General features: G+C 46.3%; 1 protein-coding gene across 1 annotated transcript in view; it reads right to left on the bottom strand.

Moving 5' to 3' along the window:
* Positions 1 to 1,800: 1,800 nt before the first annotated feature.
* Positions 1,801 to 14,523, bottom strand: part of MAP2K6 (mitogen-activated protein kinase kinase 6) — a 54,608-nt gene continuing 41,885 nt past the window's right edge. Inside the window, exon 12 of the mRNA XM_064467523.1 lies at positions 1,801 to 13,477. Within this exon, the coding sequence (XP_064323593.1) occupies positions 13,400 to 13,477 (78 nt within the window). The 3' untranslated portion in view covers positions 1,801 to 13,399. The remainder of the gene's footprint in view (positions 13,478 to 14,523) is intronic.

Genomic DNA, 14,523 nt, shown 5'->3' with positions numbered 1-14,523 from the left:
TTCACTCTTCTTTTCCTCATTTCAGTGTGACGTTAGTTGTGATAATGCAGGGCATAATTTTGCAATTTCATTTTCTGCACATACATGAGATACTACATAGAAGGCAAGGGAGGCGGAGGGAACAAGATCTGCCATTTCGCCAACTAAAATAATTGTATTACAAAGCTCAGCATAGCTTACATTATTGTGCCGTGTTCAATCAAACTCCATCCCAAAGGTGCACACATATCTCCAGATTATTTTGGGGGTTGGCAGCTGCTTCAGTACTCCTTTTTTGGTTTGGTTGTTTTTTTTTTTATCTTGGGGCTTTTAAAATTGATGGGAGGCTGAAGGCAAGAACTGATGCATTGTAGATGACAACAAAAGAGGCTCCATAAAATTGCTTTTGGCATCTCGTGTGCGTTCCGTCTACATCTTATAAATTACTGCTGCATTTCAGCGATAAAAATAGTTTTGTATTTGGAATTGATTACAGTGAGATAAAGATCTAATAAAAAAAAAAGTACTGATGCATAAATATTCTGAACGTACAAGGGTAATTTGATTTGATAAAATAGAAGTATGGCTCTTAATTTGTTCCTTTTAAACAGAACACACATACACACACACACCCCACAGTGCAGATAAAACTTGGGCAGCTGTTTTGCTTAGGATTCCCAGAAATGGTTATGCGTCTCTTGCAACTCTTCAGACATTTTTATGGCAATCTCCGTATCACCGGCATTCCCATCACCGACGCCGGGTAACGTTCCCCCTGCAATCTGAAAGCATTCAGCCCAGGCCACTGCGCTTTCTTCTATGTGATAAACATTGATTCCTTTCCTGTGCCCTTAAAAGTTAGATATTGACTGGGCTATTTTTGTTTAGTTCGTCCCTTAGCGCATCAGCTCTGCAACTAGTGCTTTTGCCTTAACTGGGACTGCAGGATCAGCAGAGGGAGCTGATATATTTTCAGCAGTCCTAACAGAAATGGAAGCATAATTTTATTTACATGAGAAAGAGGGAAGTAGGGATTCATGTTTCAGTATGACCCAGACCAGCACACTTTACTCAAGCAAAACGCTATTTGACTTAGCCTAATAAATTAAGGGTGAAAGTTGGCTTTACATCATGACAAATGCACAGCCTAATAGTTAACCTTTAAAGAAATGCAAGGCTTAATTGCAGATAATAGTGATGGGGCTGGCAGTGGAATCATGGTTTGGATCCAGGACCTGGTGAAAGACAGAGCAAAGCACCCTGTCCGTTTTCCCGCTGCACAAAACCCACCACTCTCTTCGGCCACATCGGTGCAAGGTGCTGAGCGAGGGGCTTCCAACCCCAACAGCGCATGCTGGTGTCAGCGCAGCCCCAAGACCCACACCCCCAGGCAATGCTGGCCATGGAGGCTGTGTCCACTTGCAGCCCCTTGAACCCCCCCATCCCCGCTGGAAAGCTGCTTTTTTGGGGGGAGGCAGGAAGCTGGCTCCTCTCGTCGCACCAGCGCCCTGCCAGAGCCGCGGCGGGAGCTGGGGCTCGTGCCTTTGATGTGGGCTGGACGGGATGCGGATGCGTCTGCTCTCACCAGCCACGCTAGCCGAAGCACAGAAAGAAAAACCAGCGGCAGAAAGACTGACAATTGTTTCTGTAGAGCAGCTTGAGCATTCCTGAGTTGTCAGTAATGTTCGATAAGCTGTTACGAGTCAGGTGATCCTTAAAAACCTTCCATATGAATAGCAAAAGCAGCACAAAGCGTGTCCCCAACAACTGGTAGTACTTCCACTGGATAAATACAGGTAGACTGACAGCACATTACTTTTAAATTTCATTTATTTATTTTTGTGTACATTTTTCTTAATTTGACAGACATACCATTGCTATAAAGATGCCCTGCTCTTTGAATATTTAATCCAAGACCACTAGTTCAAGTGTGGTTATGGAAAGTCACGGCAAACATATGACTGGAAAGAGGTGGTTGGTTTTGACTTCCAGGCAGTTGTCTGAAGCATTTCATAGATGCACACAATATTCAGCAGAACACACGCACACACAGTGCTGAGTTTAACACACGCACGCACACGCACACGCACACACACATCTGGAAAACGGTTACAGTGGTTGAAGTTTCAAAAAGGTGTACTGTCCCCTTCTCTCAGCAGCAGTGATAAACCTTTGGATATCCTGAGAAATAAAACCGAAGCGTAGTAAAGAAGATTAACTTACTCCATCAGCAAGCTTTGGGTTTTTTTTTTTTCAAGTTAAATATATTCTCCCAATCTAAATTATTTTTTTTTAAATGAAGAGGGTGGAGGGAAAGGATCTGGGGCAGCTGGGGTTAAAGAATACCAGTTCAGTTGTTCCACCAATATCCTTAATCCAGTACAAGACAGACCCTAAAAGCATCTCATTAAAATAACAGCAACATTAAATAAAAGCCTATCTAATGTTATGCACATGATCCTACTGTCAGTCTCCTTCTATTTATCATCTCCATAGTACAAGGAACGGCTTTGAGATGAATGAAGACAACACAGGTTAAGAGAAGTGTTTCAGACGGAGAGGACGTGAAGCCGTACAGGTGGGCAGTCGGGCGACTGCTGAAGTACTCTGGAGCACAGGGAGGACCCTGTGACCTTTGAACATCTGACTGATGAAATTTCGCCTGGCTGCAGACAGGAATAAAAGCTCAGAGCGACGGCTCGTCACAGCACGGGGCAGCACCGCCTCCTGGCCACCGGCTCTGCACTGCTACAAACACCGGGCAAAGCCCAAGGGGGCCTTAACCAGCACTGACAAGAACCTGGGTGCCATCTCACAAAGCTGCCTGCACCTCATTTCTTTTAAATATATCACTAGCACACGTTCACAAGATCTGGCCAAGGCAGAGAGAGTCTTTCTCAAAGCTTGCTATCTCTGGACCAAGCCACCCTCCCAAAGCTATGAATCAGGGTCTTGCCTTAGGATGCGGGCACTTTTGGTTCTCATGAGGACAGTTTCCTAAACAAGGCTAAAAATTGAAAATCGCTCCTATTGCATTGTCCTGCCTTTTCATCTAATGCTACTTTTTCCCTTCCTCCCATCGATGTGAACACCAGTGCTTTCCCTGATGAGCCGCAGAGCCTGTGCTTCTGTGAGCTCCCCTGTGCCATGCGCTCCCTCGCTGCGAGAGGGGTTGTGTGAGGTTACGGCTGCTAAGTAGCAACAAGCACTGCAGAGGAAACAGGCCAGCAAAGACTTAGACAACAAAAACAAACATGAAGCAATTAAAAGAAGGATGGGAGATGTGGTCTGATGTACTTTTGCCAAGAAATAAATATTTTACATTGCCTTTTTCGAAAACACTTGCATTGTGTTTTTTAAATCTCCAAAATGGTAGACTTACTCACTCCACCCACCCATGCACAACACGTGCGCACACACACGCACTCACACACATACACACGCTCTAATGCACATACGTTTCCAGCTTTGTAGAGCTACTGGATTTACTTTGAGACAAGTTTCTTGTGCATTTTGACAACTTACTTTGAGAAAAGTTATTTGCAAGAAGGCAAAGTTCATGCACGGCTTTGACAGTTCCACTTTCTCATAAATGGTTTTTGAAAAGCAGAAAGCAAATGAGGGCCAAAGCTCCATTTAAAGTTCACCTCAGATGCCTGAAAAGCATTTATACCCACATCCTTCTGAGGTCCCTGCTTTATGAACTTCTAATGAATTCCACATTCTGCTACCCAACATTTCTTATACATAGGGGGAAGAAAAAACAAACCAGAAAACCAGTGCAAGCTGTTTGAAAACAGATGCACCACAGCATTCTTTATCAGAAAGGCTGGGGAGGCTTTTGAAGCAGTAGAGCAGCAAGGCACCTTTGCGAAGAGAAGAAAGGGAATAAAAAGAACAAAAAGCTGATGTTTCTGAGCCCCCAGTCGTGCTTGTCTCACACAGGTCACGCTTACGGGATTTCACCTCAGCGTCTCTTTCAGAGCAGAAGCAGCCATTCATTAGTCGCTCCATCATTTCTGGCGGACTCGTGTCCTCCACACCCAGAGCAGATCTTTGGCCAGAGTGCCTGAGTGGCCCTCAGCCCTGCTTCGAAGCAATCCTGGCAACCCCGAGCCTCACTGGCTCAAGGGCTAAAGGAAAACTCCACGTAAATTTCATACAGAAAAGCCTGGTGTGAGACTTGGACGAACCAAGTTCATCACAAACCTGGTTTTATTTTTCAGGTGGAAAACTATCGTTTTCTCAGAATTCCAGTGCACTTTTTGTTAATGATGTTGTGACACAGAGCATTTTTACCAGTTAAACTGAACCCTTACACTAGCCAATCCTCCCTTGAAGGAACAATTACAACCCAACTGGTGCTTTTCCTATTAGAAACAAAAGAGTGAGTAGGTTTATTCAGATCCCTCCAAGATATTTAAAGAAAAAATGCAATCTTTTAAAAAAGATTCCTTATCCCCATCCCTAATTCTAGGTCAAACCAGGTTACTAAAAAAAAAAATCTAAATTGCTATAAATATAATTTAAAATAATCATTGGCCATCTACTGCCATGCGCCATCCCAGTTGTTAGGAGATATTACAGTGATTCCATATGGCTCCAGGGCAGGCTGGGGGACACCTTCAGCACATCTCGGATAGTACCAGAAATGGATAAATAATAAATAATAAGAACATGAGAAAGAATAATCAGCCTTCCAAACGTAAGGAAAAGCAGAGACTTTCACAGTTATAAAACAAATTATGTTATTGTAAAAAAAAAAATCCTAAAAATAAAGTAATATAAGGACTTGCACTACAACAGGTTGGAAAGCCTTCTCTTTTCTAACGTGTTCAAAACACAGGAGCTTTGCCTGTGCCCTCTTCAATACCAGCAGACCACTGGGAACTGGTTGCTTTTCCATTGTGCTCATATATGTTTTATTTTTTTCTAGCGGAAAGTATGTAGAAATATCCTTGTTGCCAATTTACCACCATCTCAAGAAAAAGCAGATTTCACACCTTAAGACAGAAACTCTAGAAACTTCATGTATTTTGATGCTAAACATGGATCTTTGCCAATAAAACTGTAATTCCTTAAATTGAAGATTTTGGACATTTTTAGACGGTTATTTTTTCCTACGAGAAATGACAAGTTTTACTCCAACACATTTCCAGTTTGCAAGAAACTACATTTAGCAGCTTCCCCCCAATGTATTGCTATTAAAAAATAAATGCAAAATTCCAACTATTTTGTATGTTGTGACTATATCCAGCAGCCCCACTGGCACAGTGACAGCTGTCACCAAGCACAAGCTGCTCGATTCACAATTGTGGAGGAAACAAAACGGTGGCAGAGCTCTGGAAATTCACTTCATACATAGATTATACAGGAAATGTTTGGAGCCAAATCCTGGGTTTGGTGATACTGTATTTTGAACCAGGCTTTTTTCTGCCTGTAGAGCCCTGATCTGCCAGAAGCCCACCAAACGGCACAGTCCGTGCTATTAGATACTTATGCAAGACTCATGACTAAATCTGGGCTAAATGTGGACGGAGAGCTCTGCAGCTGCACCTGTATATGTGAAAATTTGATCCTGACTTAACAGCTATGACAGAGACTGTAATTTATCTTTAAACACACCTTTTTGGCTCTTACGAGGCACTTAATCTACATCTCTTCACTTTGGCTGCGTAAATCAAGGACACCTGGCCCTTCCTGACTTTTCACAGTATCCGTCCTAGAAAAAAACATACAACTGAGCTGAGAAATACTGAAGTTTTTCAGATATTGTTCCAGGACACTCTGAGATGGCTGAATGTTCTTTACTAGAGAGAAAAAAAACCTCTAGACGTGGCAGACCCTGATACCTCCATCACACAACCCCTGGGGAAACCATATCTACCTATGTTTTTGGAGGCTATGGACAGGCTTGCTGCAAGACTGCTCTTTCCAGCCATCAGACATTGGCCACCTCTTACCACAGCACGATCTCCATCTGCCTTCTGGCACAATTTGGTGCGTACCCTTGCGTGATGGGTCACAGCGCTTTGGAACGACCATGGTCTGATCTCTTGTTTTCTCAAAAAGAATAACTATCTGGGGCAAAACAAGACTGAATTAGGATAAACCCTGAGCTGGCCTGAATTATTCCTGTAAGAGAACCAAACAGAAACTTTCCTGATCAGTTCAGTAATACTTGGGGTGTGTTTACTCTTTATTTAAAAATTACACTCTTCTGAGTTTCCTGGATTTAGCTAGGCCCAAAAGTGAAAGTAACATATCAAAATACCCTCAAATAAACTTCTAGGAAGGGTTTTCAGGTCTGGCTAAAACCACATAGCTTTGGAAATTGCCGAAAGACGTCTGATCTTTTGAGATTTCCATCTCTATTTCCAGAGCGTTTCGGATGCTTCCAAGTTTTTCCCAGCTTATCCTCACGGTACCTCACAGCCACTGGACTTTTGCCCCATCATTTAGAGAAAACCAAGAGCCTTTCGAGGAAGGAAATGCAGCCCATCCTGCAGTCCAGCTGCCAGCAAGGGCAAGCCACCTTGGAGCAGGCTGCTGCAACTCCAGTGCTACTCCACTTCCAGAAAGGGATTTTTAATGCAATGGCAGCAAAGCACAAAAGGAGAAGCTCTCACTTCAGCTGGATACCTGCAGGGTAGCTAGCCCTTGGCTCACAGCTTCCCGCTAAGCAGGCACTGGATAACAGGCAGGCAGCTCCTTCCTCTCCCAAAGCACTCTGCGGAGGGCTGGCTGGAGGCCCCTCTCCCTTGCCTTCACTCTCACTAACTGCCCAGAAAAAAAGGCTGCTAGTAAAATCCCCAGACAGTAAAATACAAAATGTACAGGTGACTGAGACGTAAGGTGTCAATGGAGGCAAAGAGCTTTCCAGCAACCCAGGAGTGCACTAAAGGAGGCCATGAAATAAGCATCATGCAGCCAAAATAGTTCCCAGTGGAATGGCACTGCCGGCTGCGTAGGCCCCCAAAGAATTCATTTATCCCTGTGGCCTGTAAATTAGATATTGGTACCATTAGGCTAGTTAGAGACCACCTTAAAATATATACCCTCTTCTTTCTCTTTCCCCATCGTTTAAGTCGGACCTCTCAATCTCACTGCCGAGCTTGGCAGGGGAAGCAGCACTGCACAAGGCCATGCAGCAGGCAACAAGCATCAGCTCGCTTGCAGTTTTTCTCTGTGGGTTTCTTCTGGGTTTTGGATTTTGTTTCTCTTGCTGGAAGTGGGGATGGAGCGGCAATCTGGGACTTGTGAGCAAACCCATTACCTACAGGTCTGGGCCTGAAGGAGTACATGGCATGAGAAAAGGGAGACAGGCTGCTCTCACCGGGCTATGCACTCCATCGAGTCCCTTTTGCCCTCTCTTTCTGCTCCAGCCTTCCCCATCAACTCCAGAACTTCCTTGGCAGAGTGGCTTGACACCAGCTGCCTATCAAAGGACTCATTTTGTCCCTATGCCATTAAAACAACCCTTGCAGTTTATTACACTCTCTTTAAGAGTCCTCTTCATTTATACAGCACATGAACCTTTGTGTCCAGACCACCGGCGGCACCACCTCCTAGCTGTGTCTACACACATCTGCAAACTCATAAAAGCTGAGATTCAACTGAGCTTTTTCTGGCCCCCTTTATTAACTAAATCAACTGCTTTTATGGTGTGGGGTTATGTGAAGGAGCAGCGTCCTTTCAACCTGCAACACAGCTGCTTACTGCACAGAAAGCATCTCTTCCAGCCACGGTCCAGGAAAGCGAATCTCACTGCACCACAGAGTTCTGGCCTGCCAGACTGCACGTCAAATTTCATACTATCCATCTGCTCCAGTAAAGGCTGAGCTGAAATATTAATTAGGAGATCTGATCCCTTCTCACCAGAAACAATCTGGATTTTATAGCTCAGCCAGAGGCCAGCAAAGCAGACAAAGCTCTGTGATACATCCTTTGCTGCTGGTTAACGGCTTTCAAGGAAACAACCAACTTGGGGGGAGGACACAGACTGTAAAACACGTGGACATCTGGTCTGTTTTGTCCACCCTTCATCGCCCCCATGCTCAACCCCCACCTCCTAAGTGCATGTTCAGAACAGAGAGAGACGACTCCTCTAACGTAAACAGCTATAATATTGCAATAAAGATTAATGAGTAAAACTTGCCATTTTATGTATAATCCGTGGGGATTTACAATCATTAATCTTTATTAGTGTGTAATAACTGTTTAGACATTAAGGACAGATTCTCAGCTGGACAAAACTGGCCTTATTCCAGCCAAGCCAATGGAGCAATGCCAGTTTACACCCTCCATGACCCTAGCTCTAAATGAGACCCATCCCCATATGCAGGAATCATATCACTAACAGTATTTCCCCAACAGCAGGGGCAGACCAGTGAAGGCAACTATTTGTCTTTCTCTGTATCCGAAAAAGAGAACTGCATGTGTCCAGGAAGCTCAACAATAGACATGTCAATAAACATGAGGAAATTCAATGAAAAAGCAACAGCAACAAAAGGAACCCCAAGGAGCAGGGAAGTGGATGATTTTTTGAGGCAAGACTATAAGATCTGGTTTGGCAGGAGCGTAACTAAGAGGGATGTAGCAATCTTTGGCATGTGAAAGAGTGAAAGCACCAAGACGGGCTCCCAGAGTCCCTCTAAGAGAAACAAGATGGAAGAGAGAAAAAAAAAGAGCATCTTGGCTGGCTTTTCTGAGAGAGGAGTTTGGGTTTTGTTTTTAATAAAAAAGAAGTCTATTAAACAAGGGAGCTGGTGGGAACCTTGTCTGAACTACATCAGACCAGCCACTAAAGCAATGCTGCACTGACCGAGCAGGATTTCCTCTTCTAAAATGTCTAGGAAAGAAGGGAAATGTGTAGGTACATACTTAGCTTGCAGCAAGCACGGAGAAATCCCAGCTAAGGTGTGCACGCCGGTGTCTCTGCCCTCAGCACCCCGCACTGCTCTGCTGCATGGGCGAAGGTCCTGGCAGCCCCTTCCCCCCAAGACAAGGTGCAGCTAGCACTGACGCAACAGGCACACAGCCGCCTCCCTCTGCACCTGCTGAAGAACTGGAAGCTCAACTGCGTATCTTTTTTTAGAGCTTTTTCTGAGTAGTGACCCGACTGCCTCCTCTGTCACACAGGGGACGTCAGCTGCCTCCAGAAATGGTGTTCCCACCTCTTTAACTAGTCAGAAATGCCTCCTTCCTCACCAGTAAACCCAACAAAAGTCAGGAAAAATGCAGAAATACAGTACAAAGATATCTGTGTAAAGTCTTGTACACCTGGAAAAACTCCAGAAAAGATGGGTATTTCACCCACTGCAGCAGCACAAACCTGGCGTTTAAAAACAGTAACCAGCAAATGCCCTCCAGCTCCCCTTTCAAGTTTAAAGGACCAGTGGGCTCTTGGGGATCCAGAAAATAGCTTTCCTGCCAGTGACATTTCAAGAGCTCTAGCGATGGCAAGGCCTCAAGTGTCCAGGAGGTTGTAGGAGCATCAGGAGCTGTATGGTAGAGGGAAAAAGAGGATGAACATCGTGCCCTGGTGGTCCCCCACTGGCTGCCACAGGAGTGGGCTGTGCATCTTTCATGCAGCCCGATAACCATTGCCTGTGCCAGAGTGGAGAGGCCCTCCCTGCCTTGCAAGTGGCTAACTGTGGGGGAATTAATTCACGCAGCCGATCCAGGTCACAGCTCAGTGCTGAGCTCTGAGCAGCTTTTTTCTCCTCTCCACCCCCTGGTGTGTTTTTGGTTTGTTTCAGGTCTATGGCACAAGACCTGCTACTTTTGCAGTTTAAAAATCCAAGCTCAGGACACTCCAACATGCTTCCCACAGTCCTGTGCAGTCTGAAAACAAAAGAGCTTTTTGAAGAACAGCTTTAAGCTTTAACACCTTGGTCATTCAGGGGCACGGTTGTTGGGAAAGGCTTAAAGTCCCAGAAACCGTGCCTGTCCCACGCAACCCTGTGCTCATGTTATAGCCAAGCAAAGTTCTGAGCGCTGACCAAAGGCTTTTCATCTTCACAGAGGTTACAATCGAATGAAAGAGAAAAAAAATCTGATTTTCATCTTGTAGCCCAGCATGTTTTCAGAGCTTTTAAGCACAGAGGAGTCCCTGGCTCTCCTCCCTGTGCCAAGGCCACCAGCTCAGGCTTCTCTCTAAGAAAATCCTGAGTCAGGCCAAGCTTTGTGTCCACACATGCCACAAGGGATGCAGAGACAGCCAGCCAGCCTCTGCATTTCTCTCCTGCCTTAACTACCTTCCACAGTGGTGATCTCTCCGATCACTGTTTTCATTCACACTGGTCATATGAATTCACACTTACTCTGGGGTGATGCAAATGACTTTCAAAGGAACAAAGTCGTGGAGAATCAGGAGGGAAGTGAAGTGATTTGTTGTATGCCCTATTGTAATGTCATTAAAACAAAGGGGTTAGGCGGCCCAAGCACTGCAAGAGCAAAAAGCATAAAAGAAAGCACTCAGCCTGTAGTGTCAAGGCATGTAGGAATCATTTCAGAGGGTTACTAGCTGCAGACAACACTGACATTAATTTTCTATTGGAAAACACTGGTGACATTAATATCTGCTGTTAATACTGAACTTTGACAGTATCTCATAAATTCAACCTGTCAATTACAGTGGCACTGAAATAAAGGTGCTCTGAGGTCAAGGAGATGTGGTGTCCAAATGAGACTTATATTCCAGGAGAAAAGCGGCAAAAACAATCTTTAACAAAAGCATCAGATCCATATGTAGGAAAACCAAAGGGTGGTTTTAAATGTCATGTTTTTCAAAGAGAGAATCGATGCTGGAACCAGCTCTATAAACTGGCTGGCTGGACTTTTAGCTGCAGCTGAGGACAATCAATCAAAACAGCTCTGCGACTCTGAGAAAGTGAGAGAGAGAAAACACACACACACACCATGGAATATGAGAGGGCAGATTATGAGCCATGTGAGGCCTCTTAAAATTACACTGCAAAGTACAACATCCTTGTGTTTCATCCGCAACAAAATGTAACCTGAAAGGTTCCCCTCATCACAAGGCGGAATACAGAGCTTATCGTTACTGAGGGCCCGGCAGGCTCATGAAACACAGATGAGGAAGAGGAACCTCCTCCCCAGAGTCCGCACGACTCATCAGCTTTTTGCAGCAAGGAAAACCCCGCACCCCAGCTCCTGCAAGCCTTCCTTAAGCTACCCTGCTTTGCAGCTGAGGGGCACAAGGATCGATTAATACCCATGAGCAATGCTCCCCTATCTCCTTTGAGGTTAGCCCCACAGCAGAGCTGCACCATTTTAGGGTTCACGGCCACCACTGTGGGCACTGCCAGCCATGGCCGCGGCAGTGACAGTGGCAGCCCAGGCACTGGCAGTGTCTACGTGCACCTCTTCAAAGTGGTTGGCACGTCCCTAGCACAAAAGGTACCACCGTGTGGGAACCCCTGCTCTAAATACTGCCCTCCCCATCAGCCCTTCCAAGGGATCACTTCCCAAACAGATGCCCAGGCTAGTCCAGAAGCTCAACCTGCACCAGCAGAGACTAGAGACACTGAGGAGAGAAAGGTCTGGATCCCAGGCTGAATTAAATCCTGCACAACTTAAATACTGGAGAGCAAGGCATGCTTCTAGTGGGATTTGACTCTGAGAGTCTGCACTGAAGTGTTGGATGGGGAAGGGAAGGATGGGGGGGAGCACAAGGCATGTGTGCACGCTCCGGTGCAGCCGCACGCAGAGGCACTCTCCTTCGCAGGGCCAGGGGAAGGAGACGCGGGCAAAGGCAAAGGACCTCATAGCCAAGTGAGGCAGCTATGCAGGTTTGGCTCAGTCAAACCAGAGTCAATCTGGAGCCAGTGGCCTTGCTCCAAACTCACAGCAACACCTTGCAGCGCACAGTCCCCCGTTCCTCTAGACAGTAACCGTGTTACCTAAAAGCAGCATGACCTGCTGTCTTCCCCTCCCACCCCAGCAGGCCCCATGCTCCTGCCCTTGGCTAGCAGCTTTTCTCTGAGGACCCAGCCAACAGCAACGAGCTCCTGGTACGGGTGGGCTGTGGTTTCCCTGCGTGGTTTCCCAGGCTGCATCTCTTGTGGGGGACACCTGCAGCCCGTGCCGGAGCCCAGTGCTCCTGGCTGCCTTCAGCATCCCAACCAGAGCTGGATATGGCCCAAACCGCATGCCGGCACAGGCTCCAGGGGAGCTCGCTAGCACTCCCAAAGTCTGTGGGCAAGCACAGAGGGATTGCTGCGATGCAGTGCCGAGAGCCCTGGAAACTTGCACTGAGATATCCCATTTTTCACAGATGTCATGCTATGCAGACTGTTATCCTTTCCCATGGGGAGAGGGAGAGAGGAACTCCCTTTTAGGCCCAAAGCAGCTCATCCCCAGCCCAAGGGAGCCCCAGACACTACAACACTGCTGGGCTCACAGGCAGGTGGGGACTGACCACTGCAGCCTCCTCCTGGTCTTTGTGCAACTTATCCGACAATCTATTTCCCTCTGGGCTTTTGTCCCAGACACTATCCCAGCAATGTCTTCCCACTCCAGACCTCATCACCCACCCGATACAGCAGGGTAAGTCGGTGGGACATAGGGCAGGGGCTTTCCCTGGGCAGGAGGCTGGCAGTGCACCGCAGGTGGCAGGCTGGCCGGGACGCACCAGCCGGACTTGGAGCGCGGTGTCCGGAGAAGAGGCGACCTCGCGGGACGCTGGGGCCTCCCTCCCTTACAGAGTCACTGCCTCGCACCCTGCCTGCAAAAGCAGCCCAAGTAGCTGAGCTGAGAACCTTGTTTATAAATTCTTTTTATGATGCACATTAAATATTTTCCACAACACAGACACTTACTTCTCTTCTTTCTCTTTTCCTTTGACACCTTTTCCCCAGCAAAGCCCTACAACTATTGCTTGCTGTGCCCTCATTTAGCATCAGCATCATCACCACGCATTCATCCTCATAAAACAGAAATCTATTCCATCAAGCACTTAACATAAATATTAAAATAATGGAAGGGACAAAATATAAATCTACATACAACTTCATGACTACCATAGCACCTATTACCATGACAAAGCAAATTCTGGTTCAGGGGGAAGGGAAGGGGGAGGAGGAGAAATTTAGGAAGAGGGACTTTGACTGTCATTAAATATGTAAATCACTCTTAAATTTTTTTTTGTTTTGTTTTTGTTTTAAGGTTACCAACCTTATTAAAATTCATTTCACTAACCAGCTCGTTCTATGTCACTATGGATACCAAAGAACCCTTTTAAAAACTTCAGTGAGGCGGGGGTTTCTCAGAATAAAAACAAAACAAAACAAAACACGGCGACTTTCTGTTGGTGCTTTCATGGCAAGTCCTGCCACGCGCCCCTCCCCTGCACCCACCAGTCCACAGAAGGGCAATTCATTTACAAGTCCAGTTCTCAGTCTCCCAGGATGAGTTTGACAAAAGAGGCGACGTCTGTCTCTTTGGATTCGTGCAGGGTGAAGAAAGGATGTTGCTGGGAAAGAAAAGAGAGAACAAATAGGAAAGTTTATTATTCACGATGCTGAGAACCAAACCTAAAATCTTTTCAGACAATCTTCGAGCCAGTGAAAAATATTTTGTCACTAGTATCATACTATTGGGCTTTACGTGTTTTGCAGCTGTGGCAAGTCGGGGAGCCTGAGGGACCACTTCACGAAAGCTGCAGATCTGTGCTATCCTCTCAGATTCCCCCTAAACCCTGCCCTCTCTGGGTCAGCTGAGCTGGGCTGCTCTCGAAGCAAGGGAAAGTATTAAAAAAACACTGCCTCCATCTCTAGCAGATCGTGTCCTTTGGCACACAGTGGCTGAAGCTCTGCGGTGCCCCGGAGATGCGCTCCTCCTGAGATGGTGGTTACCCACCCCACCACACAGCAGCTCCAACCAGAGCAAGGAAAACCTTGCAGGAAGGCTGACTGCAGTGGGTTTTCCCTCAGCTTCCTGCTTTATCTGTGTATTTACCCTCTGGTGACTTTTGAGTCTCATTTCTTCCCTGCAATTGCTCATACTCGCAGCAGGAGATGGCTACTTTACCCCTAACCACCGCAAAGAGGAAAGCCATCCCGGCTGGAAAGCCATCCACAGCTGTATGTTTAACTACTTAATCGCAACCAACATGGGAAGACATCCTGCCAGAAAATCTTGCCTACATTTCAGCACAAATGGAAAAATATGTGTAAGGAGAAAAAACCAACCAAATGCCCCCTGACAGCAACAGCAAAGCCCCTCTCCACTAGCACCAGCGATTCAGTTTGCTACCAGAGGCTGCAACACATCAGCTGAGATCAGCCAACTACCACCTGAAATCACCAAACACTGTCTGACACCCACTGTCCTGGCAGTTAATTCTATTTATTTATATGGAGGGTGTCCGAGAGAACCAAAAGGCAGCTGGGGCCCTGCAGGGCTCACAGGTGACCTCTGCTCTGTGCAAAATGCTGTTGTGCTTCCCATACACAGGCTGGAGGAGCTTGGTCTGATTCCTGACCCTCTCGTTTCAAGCCAGATTTTTAAAGACAATTT

This window comes from Phalacrocorax carbo, chromosome 16 (genome assembly GCF_963921805.1).
Source record: "Phalacrocorax carbo chromosome 16, bPhaCar2.1, whole genome shotgun sequence".
In the NCBI taxonomy this organism is placed as follows: Eukaryota; Metazoa; Chordata; class Aves; order Suliformes; family Phalacrocoracidae; genus Phalacrocorax; species Phalacrocorax carbo.
Note: the sequence above shows the minus strand (reverse complement) of the source record. Positions and strands in the feature narration are given on the sequence as shown.